At 41.5% G+C, this 21,240-nt stretch overlaps 1 protein-coding gene across 2 annotated transcripts in view; it reads right to left on the reverse strand.

Annotated features, from left to right (window-relative positions):
- The window catches only part of RPRD1A (regulation of nuclear pre-mRNA domain containing 1A), a 79,071-nt gene extending 58,052 nt beyond the window's left edge, over positions 1–21,019 (reverse strand). For both annotated transcript variants that reach the window (XM_073678492.1, XM_073678493.1), the window contains exons 1-3: positions 20,716–21,019; positions 5,554–5,683; positions 5,192–5,298 (exon numbers count right to left, since the gene is read on the reverse strand). In XM_073678492.1, coding sequence (XP_073534593.1) covers positions 5,192–5,298; positions 5,554–5,683; positions 20,716–20,866 — 388 coding nt within the window. In that variant the 5' untranslated portion in view covers positions 20,867–21,019. The remainder of the gene's footprint in view (positions 1–5,191; positions 5,299–5,553; positions 5,684–20,715) is intronic.
- Positions 21,020–21,240: the final 221 nt, after the last annotated feature.

The raw sequence follows: 21,240 nt of genomic DNA on the forward strand, positions 1-21,240 counted from the left end.
ATGTGTTCGTTTTCAACATTTGCTGGGCCAAATGTTTTGCATATTTTGGCATGGGTAGTCGAATTTTGCCTTAATTTTTTTTTTAATGTACTGTATATTTTTAGGTTAAAACATGACAAAGGCAAAGACAAAGCCAAATTTATCAACAGATGTCAGGAAGCTTATTATTCTGATAGTAAAGTCAGGCAAAAGCCAAAGAGGTAGCTACGGAATTCAACTGTTCTCAGAGTCAAGTGTCACGTATATTAAAGAAAGAAAAAGAAGGTTATGGAACAGCTGACAAACCTAGAAGTGGACGACCGCAGAAAACTTCCTCCAGAGTTGATCACATTATTAAGAAAAAGTCAGTATCTGATGCCCATAAAAGTGCTGTACGGATTTCACACAAAATGAATGAAGAATATGGGGTCAAACTGTGGTGCGATGGCTAAGAGCAGTAGGGTTGAATGCACGAGTTCCAGTCAAGAAGCTTTTCATCTCTGCAAAGAACTGGAAGTTCTGACTTGAGTTTGTCAAAGAACACAGCCAATGGAAAGAGACAGATTGGTCTAAGGTGTAGTGGCCGGATGAATCCAAGTTCAATCTGTTTGGTAGTGATCACAAGCACTATATATTCCGCCCAGTTGGAAAACATAATAATGTAAGGTACCAAACACCTACAGTGAAACATGGTGGTGGCAATGTCATGGTATGGGGCTGCTTTTCGGCATCTACCGTTGTCCTTCTGCATAGAATTGATGGAAATATGAATGCTACCATGTACAAGGATATACTGGAGAATGTAATGCTGCCACATGGTAAAACCAAAGTAGGCAGGGGATGGAAATTCCAGCAAGATAATGATCCTAAGCAGACATCCAATTTAGTCAAAGATTGGTTAGCAAAGAAAAATGTTTGCCTGTTGCAAAGGCTAAGACAATCGCCTGATTTATACCATATAGAGCATTGGGATGAGTTAGGGCGACGAGTTGGGGCCCGTACCCATAGCAATAAAGATGAAATCTTTGCAGATTTGCAAATGGAATGGAGCAAGAGCCCTCAAGATGTCTTCAATACCCTAGTGGCTTCAATGCCCCATCGGTGTGGTACAGTAATTAAAGTAAGAGGTTATGCTACAAAATACTAAGTAATGGCGTTGTAAACAATGAATTACTCTCTATGTTGTGATCAATAAATAGTATATGCAAAACTTTTGGCAGACAGTTTTCTCTAATTAAATGACAATACCTATATTCAAAAGCAGTTTGGTTAAAATTAAGGTCTTGCAAGATGACAACTTCATGCACTTTCAATTCATCACCAGGGAAATGGCATCACAACAACCAGACAGAAGTAATCACACCTCAAAAAAAAATGCAAAACTTTTGGTCGCTGCTGTATACAGTTTGATCTTACACACCTTAATGGACCTCTATTGTTATAGTGCTCCGTCTGGGCAATATACATACCTAAATTGAATATTATTTTGATTCTAATAATTTTTGTATTTGTTATTTGCTATTTAGTGCTCTACATAGATTATATGTTATGAACACGTGCTAAAAGATAACCAAAGAACCACCGCATTATTCTCTGCATTATATCTTTTTTTATGTGCTTTTAAATTGCTATATGTCATTTTTGTTACACAATGTAACCTGAACACGACAATACCCATGCAATACTGTTTAGGCACACGGCAGGGCTTGGAAGGGAAGGAGCACTATTTGACTCTTTGAGGGCAGATTTTCCTGCTAGTATGCAGTACAAGGCCAACCATAAAGTTTGCTTTTTCTACTTTTGTATCTACTTTCATCTCCTCTTGCCCTTCTATGCATCCCTTTTCAAAACTGAAAGGGGCAGAGGGGTTGGGGGGGGGGGCTATACATATTTGCTAAAATTACATTTCTCCGCAGCACACTGCTTATCCTCAGTGCTGCAGGACCCACCTTCTGCTGTCATGTGTGCTTTATGATAATGATAGATCTCAGCATTGGTAATATTTATTTATATTGATGAGGTGAGGTAACCATTGATAGTTTTGAATGTAGTGACTGTGACCCATTATTTGACTAACATTCAATACTATTTTCAAACTCCACAATTCATTGGTGGTTCACGGGGATCTTCGGAGCATGATCTGCGCTGCATGGATAGCTAAGCTAAGCATAGCATCGCTGAAATGAGCTACAAACAGATTGTAAGGGTGATGAGGATACTGTGAGAGAATAAGGGGGATGTGCACACGATGAGTTCCAGTCTGCGGCCCCGACGCTGCGGAGGAGCCGTCGGCGGATATGCAAATGAGCGGCGCCTTTTTTTTTTTTTTTACCTGTGGACTTTCCTCATAGAGGTTAGGTGTATGGGAAAAGCTCGCATGCGGACCAGCAGGAGAAATTGACATGGTGCGGTCTGGAAAGACGCACAGCATGTCAGTTTCTGCGGGTGATCCCCAGACACATAGCAGACATGGGATTTCTACAAATCCCATCCACTATGCTGTAACATCTGGCTGCTGCGGGTTTGACACTGCATAAGTCCGCAGCGTCAAACCTGCAGCGGCCCCAGATGGTGGGAACACAGCCTAAGGGGGATGTTTAATTAGACAGGATCATAGGTGCATATGTTTTTCATGAATTAGAAAGGGTCATTAGGTGCAAATACTTATGGTATGGTAGCAAAACTAGTGGAGGATTGATCCAGTGGCAAATAAAGCACTGGGGGGTGGGTTATCATTAGAGGGTGATGGCTAAAAATCAGTGATTTAAAAATAGGTTGAATTGGCACACAAGATTCATTCTGTGTGTACACAAAACTGGGAACACATTATGATTTTAGTAATAACCATTTAAATTTGTTTTCCCTGCTACAACAATACCATACAGTGGACGCTAACTGCAGTTTGGGTATACTGCAGGGCTCAGAAGGGAGGGGGGAAGATTTGGCTTTGGGAATGCAGATTTTTACAGACCCTCTATGACAGGGTTCCCCAACTCCAGTCCTCAAGGCCCACCTACAGGTCATGTTTACAGGATTTCCTTAGTATTGCTCAGGTGATAATTACATCAGCAGCACAGGCAATACTTCCATCACCTGTGTAATACTAAGGAAATCCTGAAAACATGACCTGGGCCTTGAGGACTGGAGTTTGGGAACCCTGCTCTAAGATGCTAGTGATGTGGAAGCCCAGTATTTTTCCACTGACAGATCTGAGTGGAGGCTTCTTTTTTGCATGAGTTTTTGTACCATTTTGGGGTAAATCATTTTTATCTCTTTATGCTGTGCACTGTGCTAACCACTTATGTCAAGATTTCTGCCTAAATCAGCTAAAACTGTCATTCAGAAGGAACCCCCGCTGGAACTATTCACTGAGGCAGATGGAGTCACTTTGGACTCCATTTGGCATTTGTCATAGCGGTAGCCATCTTTTTAAAGATGCAGAAAAGTGTGGTGGACGGTGCCTTTGTGCATGGCTAAGAAGCCAGGACACTGTGGGAACAGAGGCCAGATGGAGTGTAAAGTGACAACTGCCTCATTACAGTGAATGGCTCCAGAGATGTAGATGGTAACCCCGAAGTAAGTGTTCAGCGTAGAGCATAGGATAAATGTGAGCTTAGCCTTTTTCCAATGTTCGGGAAGCAGAATGAACAAATAAACAGCAGTTTAGGAACTGTTTTTCTTACGCTGGTCACCGTGCAGTATAAGAGACTTTATTCTTCAGGTTAGTACAATTACAGCAGTACCAGATTTATGTAGGTTTTTATGTTAATTTTGAGGGCTATAACTTTTGTTTTATTTTTCTACCTTCAGAGCTTGAGAGCTTGTTTCCTGCGGGATAAGGTAAAGCTTTATTGGCACCATTTTGGGGTACATAAAATATTTGAATCACATTTTAAGGGAGGCAGAATGTACACTAAATAGTTCACTGTGTGGTACTAATGATCAGATAAATTTATTCTTAGTACAATTAAGACGATGCCAGATTTATATATTTCTTTGAAGCTTTCCTACCTTTACTAAAAACAATTTTTTTTTACAAAAGATAATTTGTTTTTACATCATATTCTGATAGTTCTAACTTTTTTTTTCACCAGCAAACTAGGGCTTGTTTTTTTGCGAGATGACTTGACATTTTCAGTGATGACATTTTTCTATACATTCGATTTTTTGAGTGCATTTTATTCCACTTTTTGCGGGGTGCTGTGATGAAAAACCTGAATTTTTACTGTATTTTTTTTTAGAGCGCTCCTGTGTTTGTTTGTTTTTTAGCATGTTCACTGTAGGGGTTAAGTAGAGTGATAGTGCGTTATTCTGGATGTGGTAATACCAAATGTGTACTTTTATTTTTTTATTTTTAAATGAAAAAATGCATAATGATATGTGAAACATTTTTTTGTAATTTTTCTGTTCGTTAGTTTTTTTATACATAGCCCTACTATGGGACTTGAACACTACATAGCGCAATTCCTGGTCTAATAATGGTTTTACACTGAAAGGAGGCCTGTGAGATTTTGCTTATGGCAGGGTCTAACAAGCCACCATACCTGGCAGACCATGAGGTAACTGTCTGACCTCTGGTATCCATAACAATCATAGGCACCCCGCGATCTCTTTGTGTGGGTGTCAGTGGGGTTAAGCAGGGAGCTTTCGCTCAAACCCATTTACATGAAGTAACTAGAGAGCTAAACATCCAAGATGGAGAACTGACCCTGGCTATTGTTACACGAGCTCGGCTGTCAGTTAAGGTGCGTACACCGGGCAAAGCTCTCACGCCTAAACCATCACCATGGCGTACTGGCCCGTCCATTTGTGGAAACACCTTCCCAAATAGGAAGTACCAATACGTGAAATGGAAGGAAGGAGTTAATATTAAAACATGGCGGAAGGATCAACAAAAGTTGTAACTGTTTTTGGTCTCTCAGACACCGCAAGGTGAACTACAACAAAAACATTAACTAAAACAATTAGTAATTGAACCTTTGTGCGTTATGTTTCTTGAAAGAGAGGCAATTTCTAAATTTCTAATAGAAAACTAAATCTTAAGATGTGAGTCGGTTTGGGCAAGGCCAGACAAGGTGGAGCACTAATGCATGATTTTGTGGTTGAAACCTCGGTTCTCCAGCAAGTCAGGCACCGTTCTGGCCTTACCCTATGTGGGCAAAATTATTGTTACCTATGCTTGCGATTCATAGAGGTAAATGACATTACTTACACAAAGCAGTCTTTAAGTGATCCAAGATATCATTCTCGTAGACAGCCCTTTCTTCCCAAATTGATAACACCCTGCCCAAATGATTCTTGCAGCCTTCATCTGCTTCACTATATTAAAAAAAGGTAAAAAATGCATGATTATTCCAAAAATAAAGTCATATTTCACTACCATTTACAAGGGCATACACTATGTTCAGGCTGAGTTGACATTTGCATTTGGAGCTAATGTGGCAGCCTCCGTCATATTTGACAACAGCACCGTGTGCAGCGCAGTTGACTCTTTCCACATCTTAAAGTAACACATGCAAATGATGAGATGTCAGTGTTGCACCATCTATCTAGATGACGGTCCCATATCAATACCTTGAGACATGTTTAAAAGCATCCACTATAACTGGCGCAAAGTCTTTTGTGAATTCGGGTCCCTTCCTCTTGCTATTCTGAATCACATCATTTGCCAGATAGAGGAAAGTCAGTTTTCTGTTAGGTTTAGCTAGAAGACATAGAAGAAAATGAAACGTATTAACATCTCAATGAGCGAACATCAAGGACATGAATACAGAATTCTTACATTTACCAACAATACCAAGTCTGATACAGCCATGACCAATATATCAGGTTATTCCAAGCTTGAAGGACAGACATAGTGGGTGTAGATTTATTAGGACAGAATTGTCAGATATCCGCCTCTCTTACAGCTGCAATGGAGTTTTAACAAAATTATCAACAAGTGATTAAAATGTAGACTATCAGCTTTAACAGCATAAACAAAAATATTGCATTACCCATTTAGGAATTACAGCCATTGTTTGTATAGTTTCATTTTTACAAGCTCCAAAGTAAGGGAAGATTGACTACTAAGCTGTTGTATGGTCTGGTGTAGACTTTTACCTCATTATTTCATTTCAGATTAAGGCTGGGGCTATACTTTGACTGTTGCTGTAACACAAGTCACACTGCCAAAGTTTGCTACATTGCAATGAAATACTAGTCAATGGGATCACATTGTGACCCGCAGGGTAATGCAACCATGACAATCAAGTTGCAAAAAATATGAAGAGGTTGGACTTTTTCCAACCTACTTGCTGCAGTTACAGTACCCTCCAATCCGCAATGTGACTACATTGACTTGTATTGTGCTGCGATGTACCAGCTCCACCTAGCAAACTTGTGTAGTGGCCAAGGTCACTGGCCTATAGAGAGAGCTTCTGGAGAAAATTACAAGGGTTGAACTTGCATTTAGTAGTTCTTTGTAGCACCCTTCTATAGGCTCCAAATAGGTGTCCGTGCAAGTAAAGGAACCACTTGTGACGTTATGGATGAACACATCTTATTTAGATGCCAGCATGGTTTTCCCAAGTGAAGTTGCTTTGTTGAGGAGATGCCTTTGCCACATCAGCTTTCACTCTATACTGATAAGAATAGAGCGTCAACAGCTTCCAAGCAGAAGCTGCCCAAAGAATAAGCATGTCCCTTCTTTTAGCCACTCCAGGGTTTCCGAACCCTGAAGCAATTAAAATAAGCGACATAAGAGGTTACATGTGCACAGCAATGTCGCTTTGATATTGCTGTGCACTATGCTCATTATATGTGGCACTTTTTTGAGATGGATTCTGGGCAGAATGCACCTGAAAAAGTTGTGTGCACATACTGCTGGACAAAAAGAAAACCACAGCAAGAACTTTAGAAGTCACCAAATATATAATTTGGTACTTTCTTAAGAAGGAAAGCATGGTGAGATCAGCTACACTAAGAAGTCAGAGCAGGGGTTGCAGCTAAAAGAAAAATGCAGAATTCTTTCCCTGGTAAAGAAAACCATCCCCCATGGTGATGAACATCCAATGGGCATCATCGATGCACAGCAGCTAGGCAGTGACCACTGATGGCTTCAGCACTCACATTTTGTCCGTGTTTGACAGTTTTTGGAGTCAAAAATAAGCTATTTAGAAGTAGTTTTTTTCCTATGAAATGCTTGGTTGTATTTTGAAGCATTTAACCCGCCCCATGTAGGTCAAAGGTCTAATTTGTGTAAAAGCAGACAAAGGCACCCATAATAATATTTTTTAGAGTTTTTCCCCAGGAAATAAATGCTCTGCACTCTAAAGACGAAGGATGGAGGGGGTCTATGGATATGTTTAAGAATGCAATTTTTCCAGCACAAATGGTAAATTAGGAAAGATGTCAATTGAAAGTGCTTTTGCTACTGGGACATGTGAACGTTGCAGTCAACCAGTAGCTGCTGACTGGCTGCAGCACTCACATAACATCCACAGGCTTGGAGTTGTTCCCATTACAAGCAATGTAGTTCATCAGTCCTGGTATTGTCAGTCATAAGCTGGTTCAAGCACTTCCATTATTTTCCATGCACTTCTTCTAGACATAGCAAATCAGAAATGAAGAACACAAGATGTAAGCACAGCCTTGCACTGATAACACTTTACACAAGCTAGATGGAAAAAAATCATTTGGTCTATGGCAACCTACACCCTGGCCGCAGTAAATCTAGTCTCACAAACCTTATGCTTTACTGTATGAGTATACAATGTGCTTCAGCTCTACTGTAGGCCTCAGTCAGGCTTGCTCATAGTAGAGATAAATGTGTTGAAGGTGTCCATGGGAAGAACATTAGATTTGGATATGCTGTACTGAGGGTCTTTGCCACCACAGACTAAAATATAATCAAACCAACCCCGAGAACTCATTTGGAAAGTTGCCAGAGGATGACTCCAACTCCAACTGGATGTAATCTATATGCAATGACAAGCAGTAAGTGGGGTTGTGCAGATGTATTGTACAACTAAATGAGGTGAGATTGCACCTTAATATTCACACCTCCATTGTATGCACATTTCTAATCTTAGATAACCGCTTTCTGCCTTCTCTTCCTCTATCCTTCATTGGGAACATGGTTCAGAGACCATTTCCAATCATCATGATGCTGGAATGAATGGTTTTGTGAAGAAAAATAAACAACAAAAACACTGCACTTGCTAGGCAATTCCTGGAAAGGTGTTGCTACTAACACGTTTTGGGATACATGTACACAGTCACTACATTTTTAGCAAGCCAGTAATGTCATTCCATGGTGGCTCCTATTGATAGAAGCAATAAGTACTTACATCACATGCAATTCAATGATGTAACAGAATTTCCACCCGTCATTAGGTCAAAAGTGTTTGATCTTCTGTTATTCTTGTTGCTCTCGAGTTTTTTCTTTTTTTAAAATCCACCATACAGTTCCAGATATACGAGACGTTTTTTGTAGTGCACGTACTATGCTGATTTTCATGGTTCTTTATAAGGGGGATTATTCTCTGGGGGCGTATTTTTAGGCTGTTTTGCAGAAGTACGCTGTGATCCACACCCCTTTGTAAAGACCATAAATATCTGCTTATTGAGTGCACAAATTAAAAGGCCCATATGTATAGAACCATATGGCGGATTGTGGAAAAACTGAAATAAACAAGAGCAAAAACGGGCTACTTTTCACCTGGTTAGAACATGAAATGTTTTGGTGCATTAAAGAATTCAATTTCACATAAGCAAAAGTAAACACCTAAAAAAAAAACTACTTTCATCATATTCACCCACGGTGTGCGGCAATCCAGGTGGAAAGGTGGATCAGAGCACCTGTGCTACGTTTCAGAAGACGTTCCCCTTCTTAATGCAACATCACACTGAGCCATATAGCATCGTCTCAAGTGTGGAAAGCATATGACAATCTGTATTCTGGAAACCCAGCTCATACCTTCTAGCTGGATGGCCACACATGGGGGTGAATATAGAGAAAGTGTCTGATTACATTTGTTTATGAGCAACTGAATACTTAATACACCAAAACATTTTATATGTAAAAGTAAAGCTTTGTTTGGCATGTTTCTTTTTTATGGTCTTATACGAGGACTGAGAAACACATTACATGACTTTTGACCAGGTGACAGGTGCTCTTTAAATACATGGATTTTAGGCTAAAATAATTTTTGCTATTGAACTACATTACAAATTTTGCACCATTTGGCTTTTACAGACTCTTTGTTTTCCTGCACATTCAACTTTGATGTGGTCTGTGGAGAGATCAAAAAAAGACAGATAAGAGTGAGAAGGTCTGTCTGAAGGGACTTGCTGATGCACTCTCCCAGCTAATTCATTTGTCAGCCAGCCAGCAATTGGCAGTGCAAAACAAAGGCTACAGAAGGCAAACAGTGCAAAGTTTTAAAGAAATTAAGCTGCAAGACTGAGTTTTAGCCTCAATTACATGCATTTAAGTGACATTAATATATATTAAAAAATGTCCCTAAAAGATAGGCCACCATTTTAACTGAGAAACGGGCAATGAGAACCTATTGGTGGAAAGTTGTAACTCTTTTGTCTGCCTATTTCTGAGCTCCTCTCAGCAGATTTAAGGCCCCAAAGTTCATCTGAGGGCCAAATTCACACATCAGTGGGTCACAGTCCGAAAACAGGCTATGATGCACGAACTGGTCATTTGTCTCCGGACCCGAACTCGGCATATATATGAATGAGGCTGTTGAGTTTGGATCCAGAGACCTGCAGCTGGTCCGTGTATCATGAACCAAAACACAGATGTGTGAATGCAGCATAAAGCTGAACTCAGGTAACCAGGTTTCACAATCCGTAAGGGCTGAACTGTCCACGTGTCTCCTGACCTGAACTAACAGCCTCAAATGCTTGTTAGGCTTTTAGCTCAAGTCAGAAGACGAGTGGGCAGGCGGGGCCTTACAGACCATATATTCACCTGTAAATTCAGCTTAACTTTCATCTCGTTTGTGGTCATAAATCAGAGGAGCTCAAAAAGAGACACGTAAGAGATATAAACTCTCCATTAAAACAAGCTCATTAACAGATTCTGCGTTAACGAGGATCTGCCATCCTATTTTATTCCTGCTACTCGGAGTATTCTAGGTTGTTGTTTTTTTAATCCACCATATGGTTGAAGAGATATAAGCTTTTCTTTATTGAGTGTTAATTATTATGATCTTTACAAAGAGGGAATTTTATTATAGGGTAAAAATGCAATGCAGTCTAAAGACAGGCCCCCATAGAATCCCGTGATCACCCCATCTACCTTGGTGAAGACTATGAACATTAGCACTAAATAAAAAAGCCTATTTCTCTGGAACAGTATGGCAGACTGAAGAAAACAGATTACCGTACTCTAAATGAGCAGTGGGAATAAAATAGAAGAACAAAACCTGGTCACTTTCTGACTTGGTGTCAGGTTCTCTTTAAATTCTGCAACGTACAACGTGCAGGGAAACAAAGAGCTATGCCACATACTTAAACACATTGGCATTCAGTCATTTTACCATCATATGCCAGATGTTTGCTTTTAACGTTATAACATTTTGACAGGAATCTTTCAGCAGGTTTTTGCTATTTGACCTCAGAGCAGTATGATGTAGAGGCAGAGACCCAAGAGTCCAACAATGTGTCAATTACTGGTTTGCTTGTTCCAGCTTCAATAAAATCATTGTTTTATCAGCAGGAGAAGATCACTTGACAACTAGTTGCTTTGTGACAGGAGGTCCTCCTGCTCTGAGTATCCCCGCTGCCACCACTGATTAGCAGCATTCTGCCTAGGCACAGTGTACACAGAAAGCAGCCACTCAGTGGTGTGGGCGGGTAATACAGAGCTCAGCATTCAGAGAACTGGTAGCAGGGAAAACAGGGATTTTATCAAAACTGCATCATGCAACCCAGTAAGCGATACATCACTGATATCAGCCCCTACATCATAGGGGCTCTTAGATTACATTGTAAAAATGGGTGACCAATTCCTTTAAGGCTGGGTGCACATGGCAGTATTTTCTCTCATCCGAGAGAATTGGAAAAATTATGCAAATCACACTGAACAAACTTTAGTCCGATTGTCTCGGATGTGGAGATTCTGTCAATCCATGGAATCAGACTGCACTCAGATGTCATCCGAGTGCAGTCCGATGTTTTCCTTGGACTCAGTGACTTGCACAGCAGAATGCGATCTGAATATCGGATCAAACTCGGGCATGCAGTGATTTTTTTTCTCGGACAAATACTTTGAGACGTACACTGCGAAATTGAATAACATGGGGATAAATGCTGTCAAAACAACTGATAGCATTCGTCCTATTATTATGGTTGTATGCACAAGCACCTGCTATTGCAGGGAACTTACTAAACAAAATGTGCATGATACTGGATTAAATTGCACCGAATTTATGTTTTTGACATGATCTACAAGAGGCATGAATTGTCATGAAAGATTATGGCCTAAATAGCAACACCATCTTCTAAAAGTAAGCTAATGGGAGAATAAACAGTCTAAAGATGCACCAAATCTATCAAACTGCATAAGTCACTGACAAATTTGGCACATTTTAAGACTGTAATTTAATATCAGTTTTGGTAAGTGTGTCCAACCATATGTAAAAAAAAAAAAAAAAAAAAGGAATGAGGCGAGTTTCACTACTCATCACAATAAAGTTTTAAAGTGTCTGAAGTATAAGAGCATGTTTACACCATGTACTTTTGCAGTGGATTTGCATACATAAAATCAAAATAACATGAGATGTCAACTAGTGTCATGTACATGTTGCAGGAGATTTCCAGCATGAAAAATACACAGTATGTCAAGGCTTTGTGGAGAAATCACAGCCAATTTTTAATCTGCAGCATAGCCACACAATATATATATATATATATACAGTGCCTTGTGAAAGTATTTGGCCCCCTTGAACTTTTCTACCTTTTGCCACATTTCTGGCTTCAAACATAAAGATATAAAATTCTATTTTTTGGGGGAAGAATCAACAACAAGTGGGACACAATCGTGAAATGGAACAAAATTTATTAGATATTTTAAACTTTTTAAAAAAATTAAAAACTGAAAAGTGGGGCGTGCAATATTATTCGGCCCCTTTACTTTCAGTGCAGCAAACTCACTCCAGAAGTTCAGTGAGGATCTCTGAATGATCCAATGTTGTCCTAAATGACTGGTAATGATAAATAGAATCTACCTGTGTGTAATCAAGTCTCCGTATAAATGCACCTGCTCTGTGATAGTCTCAGGGCTCTGTTTCAAGTGCAGAGAGCATCATGAAGACCAAGGAACACACCAGGCAGGTCCGAGATACTGTTGTGGCAAAGTTTAAAGCCGGATTTGGATACAAAAAGATTTCCCAAGTTTTAAACATCTCAAGGAGCACGGTGCAAGCGATCATATTGAAATGGAAGGAGTATCAGACCACTGCAAATCTACCAAGACCCGACCGTCCCTCTAAACTTTCATCTCAAACAAGAAGACTGATCAGAGATGCAGCCAAAAGGCCCATGATCACTCTGGATGAACTACAGAGATCTACAGCTGAGGTGGGAGAGTCTGTCCATAGGACAACAATCAGTCGTACACTGCACAAATTTGGCCTTTATGGAAGAATGGCAAGAAGAAAGCCATTTCTCAAAGATATCCATAAAAAGTCTCATTTGAAGTTTGCCACAAGCCACCTGGGAGACACACCAAACATGTGGAATGAGGTGCTCTGGTCAGATGAAACCAAAATCAAACTTTTTGGCCACAATGCAAAACGATGTTTGGCGTAAAAGCAACACAGCTCATCACCCTCAAAACACCATCCCCACTGTCAAACATGGTGGTGGCAGCATCATGGTTTGGGCCTGCTTTTCTTCAGCAGGGACAGGGTAGATGGTTAAAATTGATGGGAAGATGGACGGAGCCAAATACAGGACCATTCTGGAAGAAAACCTGTTGGAGTCTGCAAAAGACCTGAGACTGGGACAGAGATTTATCTTCCAACAAGACAATGATCCCAAACATAAAGCAAAATCTACAATGGAATGGTTCAAAAATAAACACATCCAGGTGTTAGAATGGCCAAGTCAAAGTCCAGACCTGAATCCAATCGAGAATCTGTGGAAAGAGCTGAAAACTGCTGTTCTCAAATGCCCTCCATCCAACCTCAATGAGCTCGAGCTGTTTTGCAAGGAAGAATGGGCAAGAATTTCAGTCTCTCGATGTGCAAAACTGATAGAGACATACCCCAAGCGACTTGCAGCTGTAATAGCAGCAAAAGGTGGCGCTACAAAGTATTAACTCAAGGGGGCTGAATAATATTGCACGCCCTACTGTTCAGTTTTTAATTTTTTTTAAAAAAAAGTTTAAAATATCCAATAAATTTAGTCCCACTTCACAATTGTGTCCCACTTGTTGTTGATTCTTCCCCAAAAAATTAGAATTTTATATCTTTATGTTTGAAGCCAGAAATGTGGCAAAAGGTAGAAAAGTTCAAGGGGGGGAAATACTTTCACAAGGCACTGTGTATATATATATTTATAAACACTCCCTAGAAGTCATAGAGACCTATTGACTCTCCCTTCAGCCTTTAATCATTTGGATAAGACAATGAGGTGGTAAAAGCTCCTTCTATTACTTTGTATTTCATTGATAGTTGCATATTATGGCAATACATCTGCATGTTGACAGCATTACATCATGAGTTTACACACAAAAGTATTAAAGGGAATCTGTCAGCATGTTTTTGCTGTGTAATCTGAGGACAGCGTGAGATAGGAGTTAAAACACAGAATTCCAATGATGTCATTTATCCAGCTGTGTGCTGTTTACTTACAAGTGAAGGTTTTATCATTAGAACATTATCACAAGATGTTTGTCCTTTTAAATATAGGTTTATAGTCCTAAAGTGGCATATCAAGTAGGTAGGACCCATCAGGAGATCACCTTGCCACAGTTGATGGGCATACATGAATTGGCCAATTTATGCGCCAAGAACCTTCATTTTGTAAGTACATTTTATTGAGTGACAATTAGCAGTGTGGATTTAATGTTTCCAGTGTCTACATGTATTTTGACCTTTATAGAGTGCTGCTGCATTTTCTGTTTCTTTTGCACTGTCCATAGTCATTGCAGCAGGCACATGTTCACACTAAGATATGCTGGTCAGTTTTCATTTTGTTTTTCATTTTGGGTCATAAATAAAATTATTTTTTCATCAATCATATTTTTTGAGTGCCAAAGTTTTTCCATTTTCTTAGGATATTATGACTGTCAGATCTGATGTGCATGCTACTGCTAGTCCAACTCTGCCCCCCTCCTGTGATAAGCAGCTCACTGTCAATAGACTATGTAGGGTAGCATGGTGGCTCAGTGGTTAGCACCGCAGCACTGGGGGTCCTGGGTTCAAATCCCACCAAGGACAACATCTGCAAGGAGTTTGTATGTTCTCCCTGTGTTTGCGTGGATTTCCTCCTGGTTCTCCGATTTCTTTCCACACTCCAATACTGATAGGGAATTTAGATTGTGAGCCCCAATGGACAGTGCCAATATTGTCTGTGAAGCGCTGTGGAATTAATGGCGCCACATAAGTGAGTAAAATAAATAAAGAGAGAGCCTGGTGGGGGCTGGGGCAGCTTTCTCAGCTCAGCTACAGTCTCCATCTAAGAACTCTTGGCAGAATTGCTACACCCAGTAAAAAGTGATACATCTTCAGCTACAGGGTCTCTTCCTACATTATGCTGCTGGCAGATGAGGTGGCAAAAGCCTGCTGACAGATTCCCTTTAATAACAATAAGGAATTTCATGCTGGCATAAAAAAAACATCATCAGCCAGCCAAGGAACAAGCATTTTGCTTGTTTGCCGATTGGCTACAAGTTTACACAGGGCGATGATATAGCACAAGCATTCTTACAAATGATAATTTGCCCATCATGGACCCGTGAAATGGTCCCTTACTTCAGGTAGCAGTTCATCATTATGTTATTAGGAAACTGATAACAGAAATAGCTAGGGCAGACGAATGATTCAACTATTTTTACAATTGTGTGATGTGGAAGGTGAACAACAGAAAAACATTAGTGTCCTGAGAGAAGAAAAAATAAATAAAAACATAGGAAAGATTACAAGAAATGTCAAATTGAAATATTTCACAAGACATGTAAATGGAGATTGCTGTGTAAAGTAGCAAGGTCAGTTTTACATTTTATTTTAACAAGTTTTTCTTTTACATGATTATATCTAGATTGTGAAGGATAGTTAAAAGGATTACCCAGTGAAGATAGGGGATAACCTATAGATCAGTGTGGGGGAAACCACTAGGACCTGGCCTATATGGGCAGGATGGGACAGTTTTATCCCCTTAAGAATAGAGTGGCCATGTGCATGCCCAATTGTTGCTGTAAGAAAAGGCCCAGCGCCACGCTCAGCAGCCCTATAGGGAACGAATAGAGCAGTGATGGAGCATGTGCACTGCCACTTAATTATAAGGGGGATAAAAATGTCCCGTTCTACCATATGGTTCAGGTCCCAGCTGTCGGACCCCCACCTATTAATAATCGTCTGTCTTCACTGAACTACTCTAAATAAATGTGTATTCTGAATTTTTCTAAATTTTACCAAAATAGACAGAACAACCATTGCACACACAATGAGCACTAAACCACAATATCTTACCAGGTCAGAAACCATTTAGATCAATGAATTGAGGATGTGTAGATGATAACGTTTTAAAATGTATTCAATTAGTGAAGTAGAAAGCTTTATTACAAGGACAGAAATATAACAGAAAGGTAAACAATAGAATAAGTGTTAGGCACAGCAGCAAAATAAACAGGCTAAAATAAGATTGTTCCTCAGCTAGACATTCCCCTGATGGCTCACTAACATCTGTAATGCCTCATTCTTCTCTGCGGTATTGCTTATTATAGAAATTAGGCTCTTCACAAGGATATTGATCAACATTGTGTAAAACCTAATCTAATGAAATCCTATGAGAATTCCATTCTAAGAATGCCTGCTATCGTCATTGTTAATGCTTTTATATGTGACATGTACATTATGATGAAGGAACTAAGAAATGACCACAAAATTACAAATATGTGTAAAATGGAGAACATCTCCACAGTGACAAGACATGTTCATGCCATGTACAATAGTAAGGCAAGTTTAACAGTTTCTATAAAGGCCATAGGCCGGAAGCTCCATCAATGGCGCCAGAGGTGAACGTAGCTTGTCTTGTTTGACGGATGCTTGGCCCATAGGCTAGTAGCTGAAGGACCTACTGACGGGAGTCCCCATAATTAGCGGTTATCTTCTTTTGTGGTGTCCGGAGAGTTCTCTTCACAGTAGACAGAATGATGCAATCCAAGTAAAGACCTTTCTAGGTCCTCCAAAGTAGAGAAGCCCTCTTCTGTTTTGGTTCAGTGTCCTGAACTCTCTAGTGGGACATACCTCCTTCCATGTTTCCATCGCCACACCATTAATTGGTCAAAACATACCTTAAGATGTCAGTCTGTACACCTAAGTACCACTTTCTTTTCCAATTATATATAATGATACATAAGTGTAGTAACTTATACATCTACATAATGCTATTAGAAAAAAAAAAATACATACCTCTTGGTGCTGGCCACTAGAGGAGGAAAGGGGGGTAGCACAGGACTCGGTAGACAAAGATCAGATACCTCTTCTGGTCCCCCCCTTTCGTCAGGAGATAGACAGCAATACAGTCTGTAGAAGACGGCTTGCCATATAACATCATAGCTGCATTCATCACTATAGCTTCCATTGTAAATTGACTTTCAGCTAACAGAATAAGTGAACCTGTGGTTATAAAAGTCACTAGAATTTCCAGCTCTGGCACGGAGGACCAGAAATGATGCTACCATTGATCTTACCATTCAGAATTTCTGGTGGCACATCAACATACAGCAGCATTTCTACAGACTAGTGAATGACTAGGACCTTGTAGTCAGGCACGTTATCGTGGAAGCTGGGTCACTAGGATTAAATATCTGTGCTGGACACAACTGTATATATACATTGAGGTCGTACAGTTATTGCTGAGATTTATTGGTCAGGGTTGTGCTACCACTGGACTTTCCTCGTAGTGGCCGACATGCTTGTCTAGAACCTAGCAAAGCAAGAATGCACAATGTCATCAAATAGCCTTCATGCAGCTTTTATTTGATGATTAAAATCTGTGAAAATCTAACTGCAAATTAATTGGCTGAGTTTTTTTTTTATATAACTTATTTGTTTACTAAATATAGAGCTTGATCCATTATGGCATTTGCACCTGTTTTATATACAGTTTTTAGGGACTCATTCATAATTGTATTTGTACCTTTTTGTGCACAATATTCATCTTTCCATTTGTGCCTTTTTTGGATGTCTATTTTATATTTGTTCTCCACAAAATGAAGGAAATACATGCACTATTTTTTTGATGAATTTGACATAAGTACCACAAGTCAAAAAAGAAACGTGTCTGCATATGATGAATCGGGGCCTTAGATATTAGTTACCATACCTGACAATCCTATGTGATCACTGCATTCAGGATGTAGCAGGTGTCGACATTTTACAGGAAAGGATGGGAATAAGCCGGCTATGTCCGTGTTATAGCCCTAACTAGAGAATAACTCTTCTGCATCTTTTCTGTGTCACGCTGCTATTCTTATTAGAAGTTTATTAAAGCAATTGATAATTCTGCGTCAATGTTATTCCTGTTAGAAATTTAGGAATAAAGAACAAAGGGGTTGTTGGGGGAAGTAAACTTGAAATACTCCCCTCACTGGCTCCGGATTGTTCCGATCACAACACTGCCCAGTCCCCATCGGCTTCTTATCATTCCCTTCCTACTTCACAGGTACACGTGACCACTACAGCCAACCACATGCCATGTTTATCCACTACAGTGAGTGATTGGCTGCAGCGGTCACATCCATGTGACAGGATGTCAATGCTTCAGCAAGAAGGAGACTGGTGAGAAAATTAATCTCTACATCGTGTACAAACGCTTTACTCCCCACATAACCGCTTTAATTTGGGAGCTTCTGCAGTGTTATATGCTACTTTATGCCTAAACAGTGGAAATGTTGGACATATAAGTAACATCTTATTTTCTGAGCTATGTAAATTCAATATATAACTATTGATTCAGATTTGAGTATTACAAAGCAAACCGTGTACATGCACCATATATATCCCAGGATTGTGAAGGAAAAAATAAACAAACACGTAAAGGGGGATTCGGTCATGCGCCCACGATGTAGAAATGCCCCGGATTTTTTCCTGAGCGTTTCTGCATCTCCCTAGCAGAAAAAAACGCATACGGATTGTACATGCGTTTTCCTGCCAGGGACATGCGGATGTGAAGCGTTCTTCACATGCAGGTTGTCAAGCGCTTTCCAAGCGATTTTAGCATCATTTGGAAAGTGCTTGACAACTTGGTCACACTATATAAATCCATGCAAACGGCATGAATTTATATAATGACCGAAAGAATGGTAAAAAATAAATATATACTTACCTTCTGATGGTCACTAGTGTCTTTATCCGATGCGTCCTGGCTTGCTGGCAGCTTGCGGTAGACTAAAGGACCTGCCGACATCAGCAGTCGCGTGACCCGACACATGACTAAATGACATCATGGCAGGTCCTTAAGACCATCGCGAGCTGCCGGCAAGCCAGAACGCATTGGATAAAGACACCGGGGGCCATCAGAAGATAAGTATAATGATATATATATATATATATATATATATATATATATATATATATATATATATATATATATATATATATATATATATATTTTTTTTTTTTTACAGGTTCTACGGTACCCGGGTCCGGAGGAGAGTCTCCTCTTCTCCAAACCCGGGTACCATCCGCACATTGAAATGCATGGAATCTGCATGTACAGATGCAGTGAAGCGGAATACATGCGATCCAATACAAGTCCATGGCGGCGAAAACACAGCGCTTCCGCAAAATAATTGGTAGTGCTGCAGATTTTTCCGCAATGATAATCCGAAGCGGAAACTTCCGCAGCATGTGCACAGCACATGCGGATTATCATTGGGGAACATGGCAGACCTTCTACCAAGCGTTTAAGCGTTTCTGCAGCGGAATTGCCGCTGCGGAAACACTTAAAAAAACGCATAGTGGGCACACCGCCTTCCAGTTACAGTAGAATTTCTAGATCATCACACTCTGCTTTCTCCAACAGCATAAAGAAGAATGAATTGAGTAGCGACTGAACATGCACACTGCAACACCATGCTGACGGAGAGCAAGGGTTCAGCCTTTGGCAATCGGTGGGCGTCTCACCAGTTGGACCCCCATCTGTCTAGAAATGATCATCTATTCTGTGGACAGGTCAAAGCCAGAATGCCACTTTTAACATGATTTATGTTGCTCTGAAGGCAGCACATGCTCCTTGTAATAGTTTGTTTAAAGCACCACTCCAGAATTTGTTTGTTTTTATTTAATTTACTGCTGGAGTGGTGTGCTTAATGCAAGTTCCCTGGCCCTAGTATCACACTTACAAGCTGCCGTCTTCATCTGTTATGGATGCCACTCCGGTCGGTCTCCAGCAGTTTGTGACCTGCCGAATCGCTAGTTTGCTGGGAGATCTGGGAGTCCCAATTCAATGTAACCATGAGTAGAACGAGGTTCTCATAGACTTACATTGAGAGCTTGTGACTGTTACCTCTGGCTTCCTGTCAGTCAGACGCTGGCGGTCACAAGACGACGGCGCAAGACTGGGGCGACTGTGGGAAGAGCTAAAGAAGTTGGTTGGTAAGTATAAGACTAGGGCCAGGGAAGTTACATTAGTAGCATCACTCCAGCGATTCAATAAAGAATAAAAAAAAAAAGGCTGGAGTAGTGCTTTAAAATGAGTTCGCTTGTAATTCTACACATAAAGTAACCTATGCCAACTCCTATTGTAATGGCTCCTGCAGACGAGCCAACAGATGGGGAACAAGTTTGTGGGAGACAGCATTGGTCAGATGCTTGGATATTGTCACCAGCATAGGCCAGAATCAGCAGCACAGCAATCAGAAGATGTACTGGGGAGAGCACGAAGTCCAGGGACAGGACTATTGCATTAGTGATCATTCTGCCACCATCACCATGTAGCCAGTCAGTGGAAATGGCCACAAAGCTGCAGGTAGGTCCAATGAGTGGTCATGTAGGGCCGGGGCAGCATGTCTGCATGGGCCAGAAGATGGGAGAAATAATGCTCCTGCAGCCCTCCCTGGGAGATCACCGGGTCCTAAGAGCATATCCTGGGGCATGGGGAGCACGGGGGAGCGGAGGAGCACGGGGGAGCACAGGTGAGCGGGGGAGCACAGGGGGGCACAGGGGAGCACAGGTGAGCGGGGGAGCACAGGTGAGCGGGGGAGCACAGGGGGGCACAGGGGAGCACAGGTGAGCGGGGGGCACGGGGGAGCACAGGTGAGCGGGGGGCACGGGGGAGCACAGGTGAGCGGGGGGCACGGGGGAGCACAGGTGAGCGGGGGGCACGGGGGAGCACAGGTGAGCGGGGGGCACGGGGGAGCACAGGTGAGCGGGGGGCACGGGGGAGCACAGGTGAGCGGGGGGCACGGGGGAGCACAGGTGAGCGGGGGGCACGGGGAGCACGGGGCAGGCACACAGGGCACAGGACCTAGAGATAGGTGCAGGCCGGCCGCCCCTGCCGCCTTACCTTTACGCAGCTCCCTATCCCACACGGAGACAATAACACGAGAGTGCTTCCTGTGGTGGATGAGCCACAGGGACAGGGTCTGCACGCTCTGCTGGGAGTTACTAAGCTCCGACAACTTTTTCTCCAGCGCCGCCTCAGAGAACGCAGACATGGCCGAGCTCTGCTACACGAGGCGCTGAGTGAGAGCCCTGACTGCCCGCAGTCGGTTCTCTCCCTGGTACTGACTAATACTCGGCTGCAGCGGTATAAGGTTACTACACCAGCTACAGCACTATCCGGCGCACAAACGGAAGTGACGTCATGATCGTGCGAGCTGCGGCCAATCGTAGCGAACAGTAGTGGCGTCTTGTTACGTACAGTGGGGAAAAAAAAAAAACACGTGCTGCTACCCAGCGGCTAACAGCGGTAATGCAGTGCGGCAAGGAACACAGCCTGTGATGGACGCGAAAACCACCGTCCGCACAGAACTAGCGCCCACTGAAACAGGGCTTCATACCGCTCTGCAGCTGAGGGGGCACAAGAGGG

The sequence above is a fragment of the Phyllobates terribilis genome, unplaced genomic scaffold, assembly GCF_046119375.1.
Source record: "Phyllobates terribilis strain yellow unplaced genomic scaffold, ASM4611937v1 Scaffold_4__5_contigs__length_816908805, whole genome shotgun sequence".
NCBI lineage: Eukaryota > Metazoa > Chordata > Amphibia > Anura > Dendrobatidae > Phyllobates > Phyllobates terribilis.